Source organism: Netta rufina (genome assembly GCF_964035555.1).
Source record: "Netta rufina genome assembly, chromosome: 7".
Classification (NCBI taxonomy): Eukaryota; Metazoa; Chordata; class Aves; order Anseriformes; family Anatidae; genus Netta; species Netta rufina.
Window position 1 is genome coordinate 18,117,903 of NC_140130.1, and position 17,642 is coordinate 18,135,544.

General features: G+C 49.8%; 1 protein-coding gene across 1 annotated transcript; it reads right to left on the reverse strand.

Annotated features, from left to right (window-relative positions):
• Positions 1-238: 238 nt before the first annotated feature.
• Positions 239-17,284, reverse strand: SCD (stearoyl-CoA desaturase). Its single transcript, XM_084289877.1, has 6 exons — positions 17,175-17,284; positions 13,179-13,464; positions 6,242-6,372; positions 3,131-3,336; positions 2,121-2,353; positions 239-915 (listed from the first exon to the last, which is right to left on the reverse strand). The coding sequence occupies exons 1-6, from the start codon at positions 17,199-17,201 to the stop codon at positions 716-718; spliced, it is 1,083 nt and encodes a 360-aa protein (XP_084146003.1). The 5' UTR covers positions 17,202-17,284; the 3' UTR covers positions 239-715.
• Between the last annotated feature and the right edge of the window lie 358 nt (positions 17,285-17,642).

A 17,642-nucleotide genomic window follows, 5' to 3' on the forward strand; every position in this document is an offset into this window, starting at 1 on the left:
CGGGACACGCCAGAGGGAGGAGGCCGTAAGGCCGCTGAGGCTCCCCTGGTGGTGCCCACAGCCACCAGCAGACCTGCCTGGAGCTCTCAGAGACTCTTGGGGCTCTCCTCCCACCTGCCAGAGAGGCTGAGAGGCAGGGAGGGGAAGGCAAACTCCCCGCGCTCTACACCTGATGGCAAGGGAAGGGGATGGGGGTGCTTATCTCAGGGAGCGGTTTGGCCGTGCCAAACATCAGCAACCCATGAGAAAAGAGGAGGGACAAAGGAAGGAGGGGAGGGAGTTTTGGGGAGAGGGTCACTGACTTTGGCTCAACTCTTCAGCTGGCTGATACGGGCATCCCTCAGCTCCGTGGTACAGCCGGCTGCGATGGCCGGGCTGCTTCCTACCGGCTCCTCCACCGGGGGAGGCAGGGACAAAGTAAAGCAGAGGAGAGGGCAGAGGGGTTAGAGAGAAGAATGAAAAGGGGAGGAGGGAAAGGGGTGGCCTTGCGTTACAAAGGCAGAGCTCCAGATCTTAAACACATCACGTAAAATACAGTGTGGAAGGGGGTTAAAACTCATTATCATTATCGTAAGCAAACTGGTAGCATTATTCAGTAGTTAGTAAACAGAACATTAAACCTTTGTCCAGCGTGTTCGGAGGGGTCAGGAAGGGAGAAAGGGAGAAAAAAGGAGGAAGGAGAGGTGTGGATGTGTGTGTGAAGGGGAGTAGGAACTCAGCCACTCTTGTGACTCCCATCTCCAGTCCGCATTTTCCGAGCCAGGATGACTTCCTTGGAGACCTTCTTGCGATCACTGGCCAGCCCCAGGAGGCACATGAAGTCGATGAAGGCTGTGGTTAAGTTGAAACGCCAGCCAAACTCACTGGTAGAATAGTCATAGGGGAAGGTGTGGTGGTAGTTGTGGAAGCCTTCTCCTGCAAAACAAGACCATGGAGAGGATGTTGCAGGGCTCTAAGGTTAGGGGTTAGGGCCCCTTTCACATGGCCCAAAGCACTACGTTCCTGGAACAGACTCTGGATTGACTCTAAATTGCTTTTTCCTCTCAGCCAAATTTCTTCTCCCTGTGATCTACCCCATCTCATTTGGGCATGGTCCAGCACTGGGAGAAGCCTGGGCTGGCCCAAAAGATGCAATGACAGCCATAGAGGAGCAATGGGGCTTTGGAGGAAAATGAGCATGTTGCAAGGAACCTAGAAAGGCTCTGGTTCACTGGGGGAATCCTAGTGCCTTTTCCTCTGCCACAATGAGAAACCTCTTAGTATAGGTTGAGCTACCAGCTAGACCTGCAGCAAGTCCATGACAAGCCGGGAGAGGCCAATCAATAATCCTACAGTACCAATAATCCTAATGCCAAAATCCAAAGGGCATTTCCAGATGGCAGTAATGCAGACAGACTTCTACCAAGCAGCCTACCCTAGACAGCTACTCTCTGCTCTGGAGAGTGTCAAGGCAGGCTTCAGTGCTCACACCTTCAGTGACACTGCCTGGACTCCTGTTCTAACCCCTGGCTCTCTGCAGTTCAAATTCTTGCCTACTAAAAATCCATGAGCAGATCTTTCAGTGGTGGTAATCAATGCAGACCCACTAATTTACAGGGATGCAAAACAGCTTAGGGTTTGGGAGAACAGATCAGGGCAAATGCTGACTCTGGGATATACTTTCCTAGGTTCCCAAAACTTCAGAAAACATACAAGATCTATCTCATCCCATCCTCAAGTACCCCAAAAATCACCAGCTGCCCTAAGAATATGTCCAAATATGTGCTTGCTGTCTTTCAATACAGTAAGTCTAAGAGAGATAAGCAGAGACTGCAGCACAAGTTTTTCAGTCTGGTAAACAGGGCGGAGAGACCTTGGAGCAGGGTAAATAAAATATTGCTATTGAGATAAGGAGGTGCTAAGTGTAACAGAGCCCTTTCCAGGCTGCAGAAAGGCTGGTGGAAGCTGATAACCCCACTGCCCTTATGTACTCACTGACCAGTTTGGGAAACACCCCCACATGCAAAAGCTTCAGGGCTGGAGGGGAAGATTGCAGAGGAAATGGGGACACCTGGATTCACAGAAATTCCCATAAACACCTGCAGCACCAAGGAAATGAAAGACATGGACGCTGAACGTACCTAGGGCACCCAGGCTGACCAGGGGGTTCTCCCGTGGGTTGATGTTCTGATCATATGGCCGGTTGCCAAACATGTGAGCAGCACTGTTCACTAGCCAAGTGGCATTGAGCCCTATGGTGTAGCGCAGGATGGCTGGAATGAAGAAGCTGATGATGATGGATTCGTCCCAGAAGTACCAGGGCACTACAGTGGGCAAGGTGAAGCACAGTAACACCACCGAGGGCTTGTAGTATCTGGAAAGGAAGGGACCAGGAGAAAATGGTTCAGCGACAGAGGTGGGGCTGATTCAGTCCTCCATTTGGATGATGCACACTTGCCTGATCTATACAGGGAAAATCAAGTGCAGAAATACCTCAGCCCTGAGCCCTGCATCTTTTACCCTGAATGCACAGAAGCCATTCCTGGAGACTTCAGATTCCCATCCCTGCAGACCTGGTGACAGGCTCGCCTCCTCTGGGGATGAGCCCCAGTACAGCCGCAGACAGCTGAGACATCCCACACAAGAGGCATGAGTGAACCAAGACTGTCTTTCCCAGTGACTGCCCCTCTCACATCCCTATTTTCAACTCCCCTTTCACCACATCATTTCCAGCACACTGATGGGAGAGAGGCAGAGGCATGACCTGGAAAGCATACCACAGCTCCTCCAAGGATGGCCTGGAGGCACCCGCGGGTGGGCTCTGGGCCAGCCAAAGCAGCAGCTGGGCTGGGGGCAAGCAGGTGTGAAGGTGCTTTGTGGTGGGAAACTCAGCCCACTGCTGGCGAGGTACTAAGGGAGAAAGGGGTGTAGGAGGGCTGGCAGCAGCACCAGCTCCCAAATATTTCCTGCAGGAGAGGCACGGCTGATTTCTCACAGAGCTCATCCCACAGCAAAGGCTCAGGCAGACCAAAGACTCACGTTTCTCTCATGACACCCTCAATCCCCTTCATGCTCCAAAGGTGCTTGTGCTCCCCGGCCCACCCCATCCCACCCCACACACCTCCGTGCTGGGGCTCCCCCCAGAACTCACTTCCGCTGGAACATCACCACTTTGTCAGCCTTTATGTCGCTCAGGTCCAGCTTCTGACCCTTCTCTATCACATCTGGGTGCTTGCGCACCAGCAGCCAGCCGATGTGGGAGAAGAAAAAGCCCCGCATGGCGTTGTGGGGGTCTGCGTCTGTCTCAGAGAACTTGTGGTGGACACGATGGTCCCGGACCCACTCATAGATGTCATTCTGCAAGGCAAGGGGAGCAGAGACTTAGGGCCAGGGCTAGAGATGATCCCTTCAAACTAACAAAAGGGCCTAAAATGTTTAGACAACTAAATCCTGTTGACCTGAAATTGTATTGGCCATGCTATCTTTCTTTTTTTTGTTGTTTTGCTTATTTTTTTATTTTGTTTTCTTTGACTTTTAAAGCAGGCATTGGATCTTCTTTGCTCAACCATTTTACTTGTCTTCAGAATTAGTTTATGTGGTGGGTCTTCTTTTCTCTCTTTTATTATTATTCAAAGTGATTAACTTTAGGCTTTGGTTTGCATATTCTCCACAGCACCACAGGCTCTGATGGGTCCATTTGTTCCCCCACCCCTGCAATAGCCGGTCCCAATTGGGCAGTCAATGCCTCCTCCCTCACACACTCAGCACTTATTGGTCATATGTCCCTGTCCCTACATGCTGCCAGCTGGGATTGACCAACTTGCCCCTTCCCTCCATATCGACACTTTCCATGGGTCAACCTGCCTTACTTTTCCTGGGATTGCCAAATCTGTTTAACTTGGGGGGCCTTTTTTAGTTTTCTTGGAAATCAAATTATCTTAAAAGGCAGGTCTCACTTTAGAAATAGAATAAACACACAGTTTCAGTGACAATTACCAAAAATAATCGCTTTTGGCTCCTTTACCCATTCAGTTTAATCTGCAAGATCAATACAATTTGGAAAAGGTCAGTTTTCATCATTTGTATTAAGAAATGTTTGTTATGGCCAGTTTTAAGAATAGATTCCTGTATTTATTCCTTTACACCAAGATTTTGATGTGCTCAAAGCTGGCATTTTTCTTCACAGTAAACTAGGAAACAAGAAACAGATCCAAGCACACATCTTATTTCTTCTACTACACAACCAGCTCCTTAATCTCGTAAATGTGTAGGACTTCTGTGTACCTTGCCTTCTGCTGGAGGCAGCAGGCACAAATCTGGAAAGAGATCATGTACCCCAGCTGGAGCATGGTACCTCCATCACACCATGTACACAAGCATACCAGGAGGCTCAAGGCTGAAACATCAGAATCTTGACACAAACTTTAGCTTATACCTTTTCTGCAGATCTTAGCTTGTGGTGACCTCTAACTGCAACCTTGGCTTTCTCAGATCAGCATGCGAAGCCTATGAGAACCCTCCTTGCTTGAGTGTCCAGCTACAGGTTATAACTACAAGAGCTTTTACTGTGCTGCAGCTGCCTGGTCTTGCAGGTGAAGGAGCTGACTAGATGTACAAGTCTCAAATTCTCTGAAACCACAAGTCTCTGAACAGCCAACAGGCATTTTCTGGAGGACCTCAGATAATCTGTGGTCTTCTCTGGCCTTAAAAATTATCAGTCTGATCTTGGAGCTGCTGCCACTAACAGGAATGAGGTAAATTGAAAATAAACTCTGTCTTGAGCTCATTGAAAACTACAAAAAGAAAAATTCAGGAGGAATGGTAATGAATTTTCTGTAAAACTTTGGATTAGTTCCTACTGATGCTGAAATATCTGTCTGTCTCTCATCTTTGTCTATTCCTATCCTCTATAGCAATAACTCAGCAAATTCTTTCTCCCCTCTGCCCTATAACCCTGTGAAAGATGTTTTTTTTATGGGACTGGCCAATATAAAGCAACCCATCCTGTTCCCATGCTGAGTGCTGGGCCAGCAGCTGGAATCAACAGCTTGGTCCTTCCTCTTCCACATGGAAGACTCTGGTTTGGTACTAACAGAGAATAGGAGTGTGAATGGTGTTTTAGAATGTTTTCCGAAGCTGGAAAAAAACATTCCCACACTGTTGCGTTCACACGTCAATGAGATCATATCCTTTACAGCTACACAGTGAGCAAAGAGATAATGGCTTTAAAATAGGTGGTCTCACTCGGGCTTTACTCTTCTCCCCACACCTCGACTGAAAAATTATTTAAGGGCACGGCACTGGCACTTTTCTGTGCACTGTTTTCTAGCAGAAAGTACTGCACCCTGCTGCACTACCCAGTACTTCCTACACAGTAGCAAGTCTGTATGAAGTCATTTTGAGTACAGTTGGAAGATGGAGTGCATTAGAGCTGCATCACAGCAGCAAACAGGAGAGACTGCCACGCTTTTTATCTGCCAATCCAATTGGGGTTTTCTCTCTAACTTCTTCAGGGCCATCTCTGCTACTATTTACAGTCCCTAAGGACTTCCCAATTTGTTTGCTTTGTGGATGGTGAAGTGCTCCCGTGAGTGGTTAAGCAATATCCTGAGAAGCTTATCAGCTGCCTGCAGTCACTTGGGCCACTCTGAATAGGCCCAACCCTTCTCTCCTTGAAACATCACTGCCCTGGGATGACTCTCTGGAAGCCAGTGGCATGACTTAATAACAGGGTTATTCCTAACCATCACTCTTCTGAACCAAAGAAGCATCCCCCTAAATGCATAACCTCAAGTTCTTGCTCTTTCTGCAGCAGCAAATTCCACAGACTGGCTCCCCAGGCTGTGCAGATGTGTCTCCCCTTGTCAGCAGTGCAACAAGGGGAAGGTGAGGCACCAAGAGAGTACTTAGCACTTCCACACCTCCTTTACTTCACAGATCCTCCCAGGGCAAGCACAGGGGACCGCACTTGACTGAAGGGTACATTCCTGCTTTGGAGAGGTTTCCTACCCCTGGCCTTGGTGAATAGTCCTTCTCCCACCTCATTAGCAAGGTTCATTTCACAGTCACCCTCTGAAGGGATAAGGTGAAGACAAGATGGACTCTGGCACTACAGTGTTAGATAGAAAAGGCAGGTTGTTTGCTAGCAGGATGTAGTAGGAGAGAGGAATCTATCTTAATCTTGAACCCTGTGTCCGAGACACAGATTCAGGGGAGCACTTCCTTCTAAGGACCAGCAGCAGCACATGGAGGAGATGCTTACCTGGAAGGCCACAGAGTTTGCAATAGTCAAGAAGATCCGCAGGGGCAGCGTGGCTTTGTAGGACCGATGGCTCCAGAGGCGGTGAGATCCAGCTGTTATTCCCAGAGCGCTCACCACGAAACACAGAACGGCTGGAGAAGAAATTAAAGTGTTGGAGCAGTTAGAGCAAGTAAGCCTGCAGCAAAGTTTCAGGCGGAAAAGCAGGCCTTCCCCCACAGCTATGTATGCAAGAGAAAAATCCACAGAAGGAACAAACTAAGACAGTTTAAAAAAAAAAAAAAAAAAAAAAAAAGCACTGGCCAGAGAAAAGATCTAATCAACCATTCCATTGATGCTTCACCTTCACCCCAATCACAGACTTAAAACTGCCCACAGGTTCCCATTCCCAGGCTCTTTCTGATCCCTCTTCCTCAAGGCTGCTTCATGTATTCCCTTTCCACACAGGTCAGGAGGGGAATTCCTTGCCTCTCTGAGAGCTGGTGAAAAACCACATTCTTCTCCCTCCAGATCATGTGTTTCTCTCTCCTGCCTTCCTTGGGCTTCTGGAGATTAACTTGGGTTCCAGCATTTGGTCCTAAATGGAGAAATGATTTTAATAGGGTCATAGCAACATTATGCTAGGAAGCTGGGGCTAATAAAGAAATTGGATCTGAAAAGTGACTCTCTAGGAAGGAAGGGTCAGGAGATTTGGCAGAAAGATGGAGGGCATTCAACAGCTGATTTGCACTCTAAGCTCAGGAATCGAGAGGGAAGAGTGCATATCTGTGCACGTGTCAATTGATCCACCTTCAGTCTGCTAGAGGAAGGGACATCTTCCCAGTTCCCGTAGGAGTAACTCTGTCCCTGGTTTAAATTTGCAGATTTCAGCCATTTGGCCTGCTGCAGAAGGCACTGCACATCTCAGGTCAGCACACCTCTGCCTCCTGTCTTCCAGGGCCTCTGCAGTCCCTCGGAAGTACAATCACTGGCCATAACTGACTTCCAGGGCATGAAAAGAGATGAAAAGGAAAGCAAATGCAGCAGGATCTGGCCTTTGCAGAAGATAATGGAGCTGAGCAAAGATCACAAAACTGGTCAGACCTGGAAGGAGAGAGGGAGGGATGCTGGAGCAGGGCATTCTTTTCAGGTCTACCTTCAGCCTCACTGACAAGAAAGTACTTATTCTGGACACCTTGAAGGCCTCCTCTAGCCTGGTGATGCTGACTCAAAACCATCTCATGATTAGTTTACTGTTGGTTTTAGATTTCAACTCATTTTAAATCAGTCACTATCTACACAAATTCATCCAGAAAGCAAACCTTGAGAATACACCTAACATTTGACTCCAATCTGAAGAACCTCAGACACTGCAGTAACAACCTAACCCACTCCTGGATGGGTCAGACACATCCTAGTGGCAGTAGGAGTGTGACACACCACCATTCTCCCTTGGACATAGGCTGCTATACCCTGCAAACCATATTTCATAAGACCTCTGGGCAACTTTATACCTACTCTGCACACCTCAGCAGCTGAGGTAAATTTTGAAGAGTGACAAGAGGTTTATAGCAAAGCTGAGAGCAGTGTCTCTCAAACCTGTGCATACTTTGTGTGTATATACTCCATGAGAAACACCAAACAGGAAGTCAATGGAAAAAACAATGGCACCTTGCAACAGGTGTTGGATCAAGGATGTGGGAGGCAACTTTCTAGTGAAGGAGCCCAGCTCTCCACTGCGGGGTAAGTAGGTGAGAGTTAATGGTGCACTGAGGACAGAAATTGAACTATGCAATCTTTCATCATCTTTAATGGCACTAGAAAGTAAATGCCAGGTTAGGAGAATACAGGCCCTATTTTATAGCCCTGAGTTCAAGCTTCTCTTTCTAGTTAACCTTCACATGCTGACCAGGAATTTTTTGATTAAAAAAGACCTCTGGGAAGATGGGTCTGGCTGAAGGCTGTGGTATTTCAGTTTTGCAAGAAGGAAGCTGTCCAGCATCTCTTTGACACAGGTATTTCTCAACATTTGCCTGTGGATATCTCCATCCCCCAGCAAAAACTGACACCAACAATGAAGACATATCAGTCAGCACAAGGAAACACGGAAGAGACATGGTGGGGACTGAGACAGACCCAGAAACGAGATAACCCAGTACTTTCTCAGGGTAATCTTAACTGAAAGACTTTGTTACAAATCTGGAAGAGTACCCGCAGCTTTCAGGTGCTCTGGCAAGGAACAGTCAGAGCCTTCATCCAAAACCCACAAGCAGCAGCAGCTCATGCTGACTTCTTAGATGAGTCCCACAACTCTAAGCCTGTGCTGCCTTGCCTCTTGCCCCTCTACAATAGCTGCATTTTGTCTAAGGAGCAGACATATCCTGTGGGAAGGGACCTGATTCTCAGGTTCTGCATACATGTCACTCAGCCCCACAGAAACCTGAACTCTACTTGGGGGCTTTTAGCTCCACCAGACATGTAGGTCATGACAGTGAGAATTGCTGCAAAAACAGGATCTGGAATCTGGAACAGAGAACCCTAATGATTCAGAGGGTTCATTCCCACAAACAGATAACCATGGCATAGCCAGGGAACGAGTATCTCACAGGGAATGAAGAAGTAAAGCTTCTCTAAGATCATTCACTAGGACAGGAATTGGAAAGAGAACAGAGAAGGCAAGATAGTGTAGCCCAGGTTTTCATAGTAGCCCCATGATGTTGTCCCAAACTGAAGGACTTGGGCACTCCATCAGCTGAGGTTTCAACATCATGTTCTGTACCGTGACATGACTGTGGCTTTGAAGTGTCCAACATCCAAAACATTGTCACCTCACAGGTGATGTTGTCAATGACCCCTTCAACTGGAATACAAAGAGTTATGACCACTAGCAGTAATATGCACTTGGTGGTCCAAAAAATGAATCCAAAAACATTTCAGTTTCAGTCATGCCTATGTGACTCAATAGGCTTCACCTCTTTGTGGCCTGGATTCAGACCTCAAGTTATGATAGGAAGCCAGGAATGTGCTAAAGGCATTGTCACCTGCATTCAACACTGAGGATGTTTACTTGAAGAGGTGTCCCTACTCCAATAAGTGTCCTTGGGCTTCTGCTCACTGGGAGGGAAAGCCACAGCTCAGGACTGTTTCCTCCTTGCCTCCCAGTCCTCGCTAGCCAGATTGTTCCTAAGGATAACGAGACAGCTGCTGCTCTCAGGAAAAAGATACAAAGAGCAAAGAAATGCATACAGGCTGCATAAGGGGAACAGTGTTTAGAAGGAGCAATAGGAGCTACTGTTGCTAAATTTTGACTTCCCTGTCTGGCAAAAATCAGAACTTCCCCTCCGTGCTAGTAAAGCCTGGAGAGGACACTAAGAGAGGTGTTACCAGTAGCGGCCTTGATGGGAAAGCAACAACAGACTTCTGTAAACATTTTGCTGGACACATTCCTGTGGCTAGTGCTGGCTGAGATTTTCAGGCTGCCAGTTACCTAAATTATCTAGCAAGACTCTCCTTGGTCCAAAGGTGATGCAGCAGTAACAAAAACCAGTATCAACCCATGTTTCTGTCACCACTGGTGCTGCAAGAAGTTATGGTATTGTCAGAGCACCAAGCCAGGAGGATCTGTCACTGTTTTATAAACACTGCTAGCCAGACCAATAGGGGTTTACACATATATTATCTCTCTGCTGCACCTGAGGGCCAGGAAGACACCCTACAAATCGTATTTTGTGTGAGGCCGAGAGCAGTGAAAGAAGAAGCTGTCAATCACCTTTGCATTCTGCCCTTCCAGGTTCAGTCTGGCAAATGACACAAAATCTGCTCGTGATCCCTGAAGAGAAAGAGAACGAGCCAGACTTTGTCAAGTGCAGTGGAGATGAGAGTAAATAAAGATGGGAGCTGGCTTTCTAGCCAGCTTAGAGAGCTCTCGATATGGTGAGCTTTCACCTGATCAACAACCCCAGCTCGTTCTGGGAAGCTCTGTACCAGAAAGAGATCAGGGGATACAATGCACACAGCAATGCAGAACAGCAAACAATGATGAAGGCAGGGCTGGAGAGCTTGAGAGACAAAGAGGAATTAGCACACAGAGAAATGAAAACAAAAGAGGACACAGTCACCAATATAACTGGTTTCAGAGGGACAGAAACATCAAGGAGACAGTGGCCTAGATGAAGAGGATATAAAGCAGGGAATTGCTCCTTATAAAAAATACAGTAGGTAGATCAGCTACCAGGCACTACAGCTGCCTGCAGCATCACAACAGAGAACATCTGGGGCCATGTTGGTTTTACATTGTATGTACACAGCCTAAGGAAGAAATGGTCTGAACAAACAAACAAAAACAAAACCAGCAGCTCCAAAACTACCACTGGGAGAGCTGCTCTGCCATGAACCCATAGCATATGGTCAGGAGCAAAATAAGTCCCTGCTGTTCTATCCTTGTGTGTTGAATGGGAACTGTAGTCCTCTTCTCACTAGCTCAAATGGGAACTGCAGTCCTCACTAACAGGGGGTGCTGGGAAGGTAACAGCAAGTCACTGAAAAGACAGTCACAGAGGCCTGTATGTCCCAAAGAAAGGAATCAGCTGAGAAAGCTGTGTGTGCGCTAAATGGTGGTCCTTTCCCAGAACAAGTGACCTAGGACAGGGAGCTCTCTTGTGCTACTGCAGCTCTGTTACCACAGGATGGATCTTCGGCCAGTGCAAGACAATGCAATTCCCCAAACTCCATTTCCTTCTCCCCATCCCAGGGCAATTGTCACTTCAGAAACCACTGAAGAATCATGCAGTGCCTCACAGTGGCCAGACAGCCACTGGCACTTCACATCAGATTTGGCTGAGGGAGGGGAGTGGGAGGGACGGGAGCCAGGAAAAAAAGCAAGGCAGATTCCCAAGAAGTGCCATGGGATGCCATGCAGATATCCCAAACTTGCACGTGATTGCAAGGACACTGCTTCAGAGATCTTTTTTTTTTTTTGGGGGGGGGGGGGCGTAAGACATCACTAATCTTCTGGATCAAGATGCTTGAGCCCACTTAAGTATCGCTGGGGAGCTCAAGAGAGAAGCGTTTGATGGATTTGGAAATTACAGAACATTTCAGCAGAAATAAAACCAGTATGCCCATCTTACCCTCTGCCTCCTCCTTGCCCCATAGCCCTGAGGATATTTGGCTGGGGGTTGGATGACCCTGGCTGCCAGCACAGTGTGTAAGACAAGTCAGCAGCCCCTGCCTGAAGCTGTGAGCCCAGGAATGGGACTTCCCACCACACAGACAGCCCAGAAACACTTTTCCAAGGTTGTGCTGAGGCTGAGTGTTTTGCCCAGCCTTGCCAGCCCCAGGGAAGAGCACAGCCCGTCCTTGGAGCCTGTCAAATTTTCACAAGGGAAAGGTCAGCAAAGTTTTCTTTCATAACGGCCCTGTGAAAGGCCACAGTGACTGTGTGGGAAGAGGGAACACTGCCTCTGTCCCCGCTGATGCTGTAGCCAGCATCTGGGTCCCGTGGCCTCCAGAGACGCCCATCCCCAGGCCCCTGTCTGTGAGATGTTCTGGTGGTTGGAGAGGCAACCACCAGCTCTCAGTCTGGCAGCCCAGAAAGCCATCTCCTTCCCGGCCCAGCTGCAATGCTCCTAGCTCACAGCTGTCAGGAGGACAGGCTTTGAGACCATGACTGTCCCATGGTCCCATCCAGCAGGGACACCAAGGCAGAGCAAGAGACTCCAGGAGGACATCTCTGAGGCCTGTCACCACACCAGGCTTCAGCTCAGCACTTTGCAGGAACACCACTGAAACTAAAATCACTGCTGCCATGCCAGCAGGTCTCAAATGTGACTAGGGCTTTTTATTTCAGGATGCCCTGCTTCACAGAAAGGCCAGGGCTGGATGCAGTCTCTAGACCTCCCCATTGGGAAGAGTTTGGCTTATTGAACCCTCTGGGAGTCCACACAAAGCCTCATGGAAAGTGAGGCTCCCCAGCAGCTCGGGCCCTGGTCCCAGCTGCCATTCAAGCAGTCAAAGGAGAATTTTGGTTCCTGCCCAGGGCAAGGTCTCACAGAAAGGGGAGCTTCTCCTAGCTACTTTCTGCTTGGTTGTGCTTTCCATTGGAATTTGCTGCCTGGAGAGCCACTTATTTATTTTTTGAAAGTTGTCAGCCTTAATTCTGGGATGATGGGGGCCAATCTGTGCTTTTATAAGAATGGTACAAGACTGGACTTCACACTTAATTCTTGACTTTTACCCTCAGTATAACTGTATTTTTTCCTCTTTCTCCTCACACACACATGGAATCTCTGCAGGCTTTATATCCTCCCTTGGTAAGGGCAGGAATGGGTCTTATTTGTGGCAGCAACCTCTCACCAAATTCCTCGTATCTTGCATTCCCAGACGCTCTCAAAAGTGCTCTCGCTAGTATCTTTCTTCCTAACTTTCTGGGACTGTCACAGTGCTCCATCAAACATTTTCTGTGCTTCACCTTGGTAGTGGCTGCATATTCAGGTATGAGCTACTTCCAAACCTAGCTGACCAGAATTGCTTCATGTCAAGATTTTTTTTCCACTCAGTGTCAGGAATATTCCTGAGAGGGCTGCATGTACCAGAAAACCAGGCCCCCACCTCTGCCAGCTCCCATTGTAAAAGCCAGTCAAGCAGAGGACCTCCATGAGACTGCAAGGATGCTGTAAAATAGGAGGAAAGATCTTTCCCACATCTTGTCTAATGCCTATGCACCAAGTTTACCCTTTATGCAGCCAAGCAGTCCCCTGCCGAATTCTTCCCCCTCATGACCTTACAGAAGACACCAATATGCCTTCCCACAGCTTGCTATGAAGCTGTCTGAGCACCTCCTTCTAACAGAAGACCTCCAATTCTTTCTCCTCCCTGAGTCTGCAGGCCTGGAGGAAAAAAACATCACCACCCAACAACAATATTTGCAGATGTCAAGAAACAAGTGGAGGAATGTGCTTACCCCATGCCAAGGTCTGGATCTTTGCAGAAGGTATCAGTGTCAACCCGAATATGGCCCCTAGATGCAGCAGGCTCATGAGGATAATATTCCTCCAGACGTATCGCAAGGGAGGCTTGGGGCCCTCCTTCTCACGGTAGGTCTCATCAAAGATGTCATCTACCATGCCCCGGGCTGCTGCCAAGTCCTCATGACTGAGTAAGTCCTTCTCCATGACAGCATCCCCATTCTTGGTCACCCGGGAGGTGACAGTGCCGACGGTGGTGGTGCTGGAAGCGGAGGAGAACTCCTTGGAGAGGTGGCAATGGATGTGTTTGAGAAAGGAAAAAGGGGAAACAAAACAAGAAATCAGTGGTTACAAATGCAGGAAGCTGAAAGGTGGATGGGTAGGCTGGCAGTACCATGACTCGCAGCCTGCAGTTTCCCTGGCAGGTTCCATTTGTTCAGCTTAGCCCCTAGCACCAAGAACAGCCACTCTAGCCCTACCAAGGGATGGCCTGCAAAATGGAGGCAGCCTGTTCTTTCCTGGGGGAGGAGGTGAACAGCAGACACCATGCGGAAAGTAAAGAAAAAGTCTTGAAAGCCAGTCTTCTATCCACCAGTGACTTTGGTGAGCCCTTTTGTAGGCTGCAAGGATTTTTATTTTCCTTCAGTTTTATTAGTGGGCGTTTTTAAGGTGGGTTTGCAGTCTGGGCATGTGCACAAGCAGACAACAATAAAGGAAACCTTGTGAATGAACAAAGAGGTGGGAGAGAAATATGATCTGAAATATGATTTTATTTTCAATTGTTGGGCTGCTCCTGCCCTCCCGTGTCTTTGTGTCACCCCACTAGGGATCACAAGGGAGCATTGGGAAGCATCCATGGAGGGTTTCTCTGGGGGACTCTTCACATCCACGTGCCTCACCACCCGGGCTAGGATGCAGCAAGACCTGTGCATGGAGACCAGTCAGACCTGCAGCTCCTATTTCACAGCTGCCGTTGAGCTTCTTATCCCTCTCCCGTTTTTCCACCCACAGGCAAACTGAGGCAAGGGAAGGCAACCCCGTGAGCCAAGGCCACCAATGCAGGGATAAGAAGTTTTAAGGAGCAAGCTCGTTGGGTCTGGCTCCCGGCTCCCTCCTGTAACCATGACACAACATTCCCTCTCCACATGCTTGTTTGCCCTGGCGCAGTGACAGCCCGCCCGAGCAGGCACGCATGACGAAAGGCGCAGGCAGGACTGACCCTAATGAGACAGGTCACTGAACCCTGAATCACCGATTTCCATCTCCATCCTGACAGCCGCGTGTTTGCTGGCGCTTGCAGCCCTTCCTCGGGCCCGAGCCCAAGCACACGCCTGGGCTCGACCCCAGAGGTGCTGGGCATGTGGGACGTGGCTGGTAGGGGCATGCTGCCCCAGCCTGCCTCCTCCCTGAAGGCCACGGCCCTGCGCTGCCTGCTTTTTCGGGCAGCCGGGCTGAGAAGCCCCCCGGCAAGAGCAGGAGAGGGGGGGGGGGGGGGGGGGGGAGGCCGCGGCAAAGCCGGGAGCCTGCAGCCAGGGAGCTCCTTTCCAGACAGAAACCTTTCCCAAATCAAAAGCAGATTGAACCCCAGGCACTCGGGATTTGTGAAAGACCACCGCTCTGCCATGGCCTAGTTTCCTGAGGGAGGCATTAAAATCAGGCCAGGCAGCTTACGTGGCCACCCCAACTCCTCCCTTTCCCAAGGGTAGAAACTAGAGGGTTACAGACATACCTTCCTACAGGGAGGAGCTGGTAAAGCTGGGAGATTCCCCACATTTGGGAAGTAAAACAATTGCTACACGAGGAGCTCTCTAAGTTTTTCCTTCTGGAATCGAATTTATCCCAGTTAGAAAGGAAAAACCCTGGATACTACCAGGCATCCTGATGTTTCCAGTGAACTCAGGCACCGCTGAGCGTGGGACCAGCCACCTCGGCATCCCAGCTACGGGCCGTCCCTCCCTGCTTTTCTATTTAACGTCGGTTTGAGGGCGTGATATCTCCAGCTGCTGGAGAATTCAGCAATCGCCCCAAAAAGAGCCATGAGAAATGGCTTCTAATCCGGAGAGCATAAGTCCTGCCTATTCCAAAGTGTCAGATATTCTCGTCTGACATTTTGGCAGGAAGGCACAGTTTTCTTCCTTGGCTGGGAGACAATCTACCAAAAAACCTAGGGCTTGTCTATGCAGGAAAAATTCCCAACAGAGAGCTGGTGGTATAATTAGAAGGGTAACGCTCCCCATATGGACATGCTGCTTCCAGAGTAAGAATGTGGGGTTGGAGATGCATTTTTTCTCCTCCGTGATAGCTTATGTCACTGTCAGAGTTACACGGGAGCAGAGGAGGAGGAGGGAGAGTGCAAAGGAAACAGCAGAGAGGAAAAAAAAAATCATTCTTCCAGCATCGCAGTAGCCACATGAGGAATTTTACCAGCATGCCTTTGCTGCTAGAATTACCCTGATATAATTGAACTGGTCATTTCTCACATGTAAACTAACCTTAAATCAAAAGGCCTATAAAACAGCTGTGAAATACAGCTCTACTTTTACAGCCTTGATGAGGGGGGAAAGGGAGGGAGAAGTGGGCAGCTATTTAGCTGGAGACCAGGGAAACAAGGAGAGAAGAAAGGATTTTTATCCCCTTATGGCCACAGTAGCTCCAGCAGCTCCTACCAAGGAAAACGGGATGGGAATTGATCTGGGGTCCACAGACGAGAGGGGGAGGGAGCCAACTAAATCATTTTCATGAGCTCTCCCTCCTTTCTGAATGACTTGGCAGCTCTCATCTGCAGAACAGATGTGCTCCCCCATCTCCACGCCTCCCCACATACCCTACCCAGCATCGAACACTCAATAGGTGATCCTGGCAGCCAGCCAGCACTACAACCAGCTGCAGCTCAAAGGCTCCAGTGCTGGGTTCAGCCTAGGGGCCCCAGGGCACTGAATCTCAGGTCCACTATATTTAAATATGCCCAACGTGACCCAGGGACAGGATTCTTCCCAGCCTCTAGGATATGCCCCAAAGTACACGTCAAGACCAAGGAACGTGGTCCGAGCACACTGTCCTTGGCATCCATTTCGGGTGGTGAGAAGAATACAATTATTTACATCCCAACATCCCTGGAAGGTCACAGCACCTGCACAAAAGGATGGGGAGAGACCCTGTGTGCTGGCGACAGGCAAGGCAGTGGGGCTGTGGTTTACCTCCCACTCTTTGGCACAGGCCGAGGTGGAAAGGATGAGAACACAAGAGCAGGAGCATCAGGATCAGCCCCTGCTTCCCCTCGGGCAAACAGTGATAGCCAGGAGGCAAAATATAAAAATAATAATACAAAAAAAAAAATAATCTCTAGAGATCCAACAACTCTACATCTCTTCCTGTTGCCGGGTTGTTATTCAGCCTGTCTTATGCCAAAAATGGGCTGTCTCCCCATTGTATGTTTGCTTGGCTCTGGCACTGCAGACACAGTCATTCATTTCATCTGGGCAGCTGGCCACTTTCACCTTGCGTCTGTCCTAGAGACGCTCCCTGCTGCAACATTTGGCTTAAAAACGCTGTTAAGTAAAAGCCCTTTCTTTCGGAAAAATAAATAAAAATCACAGCCTGAGCACTACCACGACCTCACGCCACAACGGACCTTCCTCAACAGCCCCGACCAGCAGGCTTGGATCGATGTTTTTAAAACAAGCCTGTATTTTCTGCCCACTTCATTTGAGGGTGCTCCCCATCTCCTCGAGCCCCCTGCGAGGAGATAACCCCAGCGGCGGATGCCTCCGCTCCCCCCGCCACCTCCCCACGAGCCTCAGGCGCGCAGCGATCGCCTTCGCCCGGCGATGGCCCCGCACATCGGCGCCCATCGGAGCGCGCACGGACACGCGTGGCTGCCCACGCCGGCAGCAGCAGCAGCGCAGGAAGGAGGCTGCGAGGAAGGAGGCCGGGGCGAGGCCGAGACAAAGCAGCGCAGCGAGGCGCGGGGCCGCCCGCAGCTCCGCGCTTACCTCCTCCTGCAGCAAGTGCGCAGGCATGGGGCAGGGCTCGGCTCCTCGGCGGCGGCGGTGCGCGGATGTCCCCGGCGGCTGCGGGACTCTTTCCTCCTGTCGGCCCCCTCGCCCGGCGAGCTGTGCGGCTGGGGAGGCGGGTGCGGAGCTATTTAAGCGGGGCCGGGCTCTCCACGCCCCGGCCTCCCGGTGACCCCCTGCCCGCGGCGGAGATGCGCGGGGTCAGCGCGGCGGGCGGCGAGGCGAGGCGCAGCGGGGGCCCGGCTCTCGGCGTGCCCGGCAGGGGAGGCGCGGCGGGGCGGGGCGGGGGGCGGGAGGAAGGATGCTGAGGAAGAGGAGGATGGCGAGGGCCAGGCAACTCGCATGATGCCTGGCTGCTTTTTTTTTTTTTCTTTCTTTCTTTTTTTTTTTTTTCCTTTTTTTTTTTTTTTTTTTTTCATCCTCCCTCCCCCTCGCGAGCCGATTGGC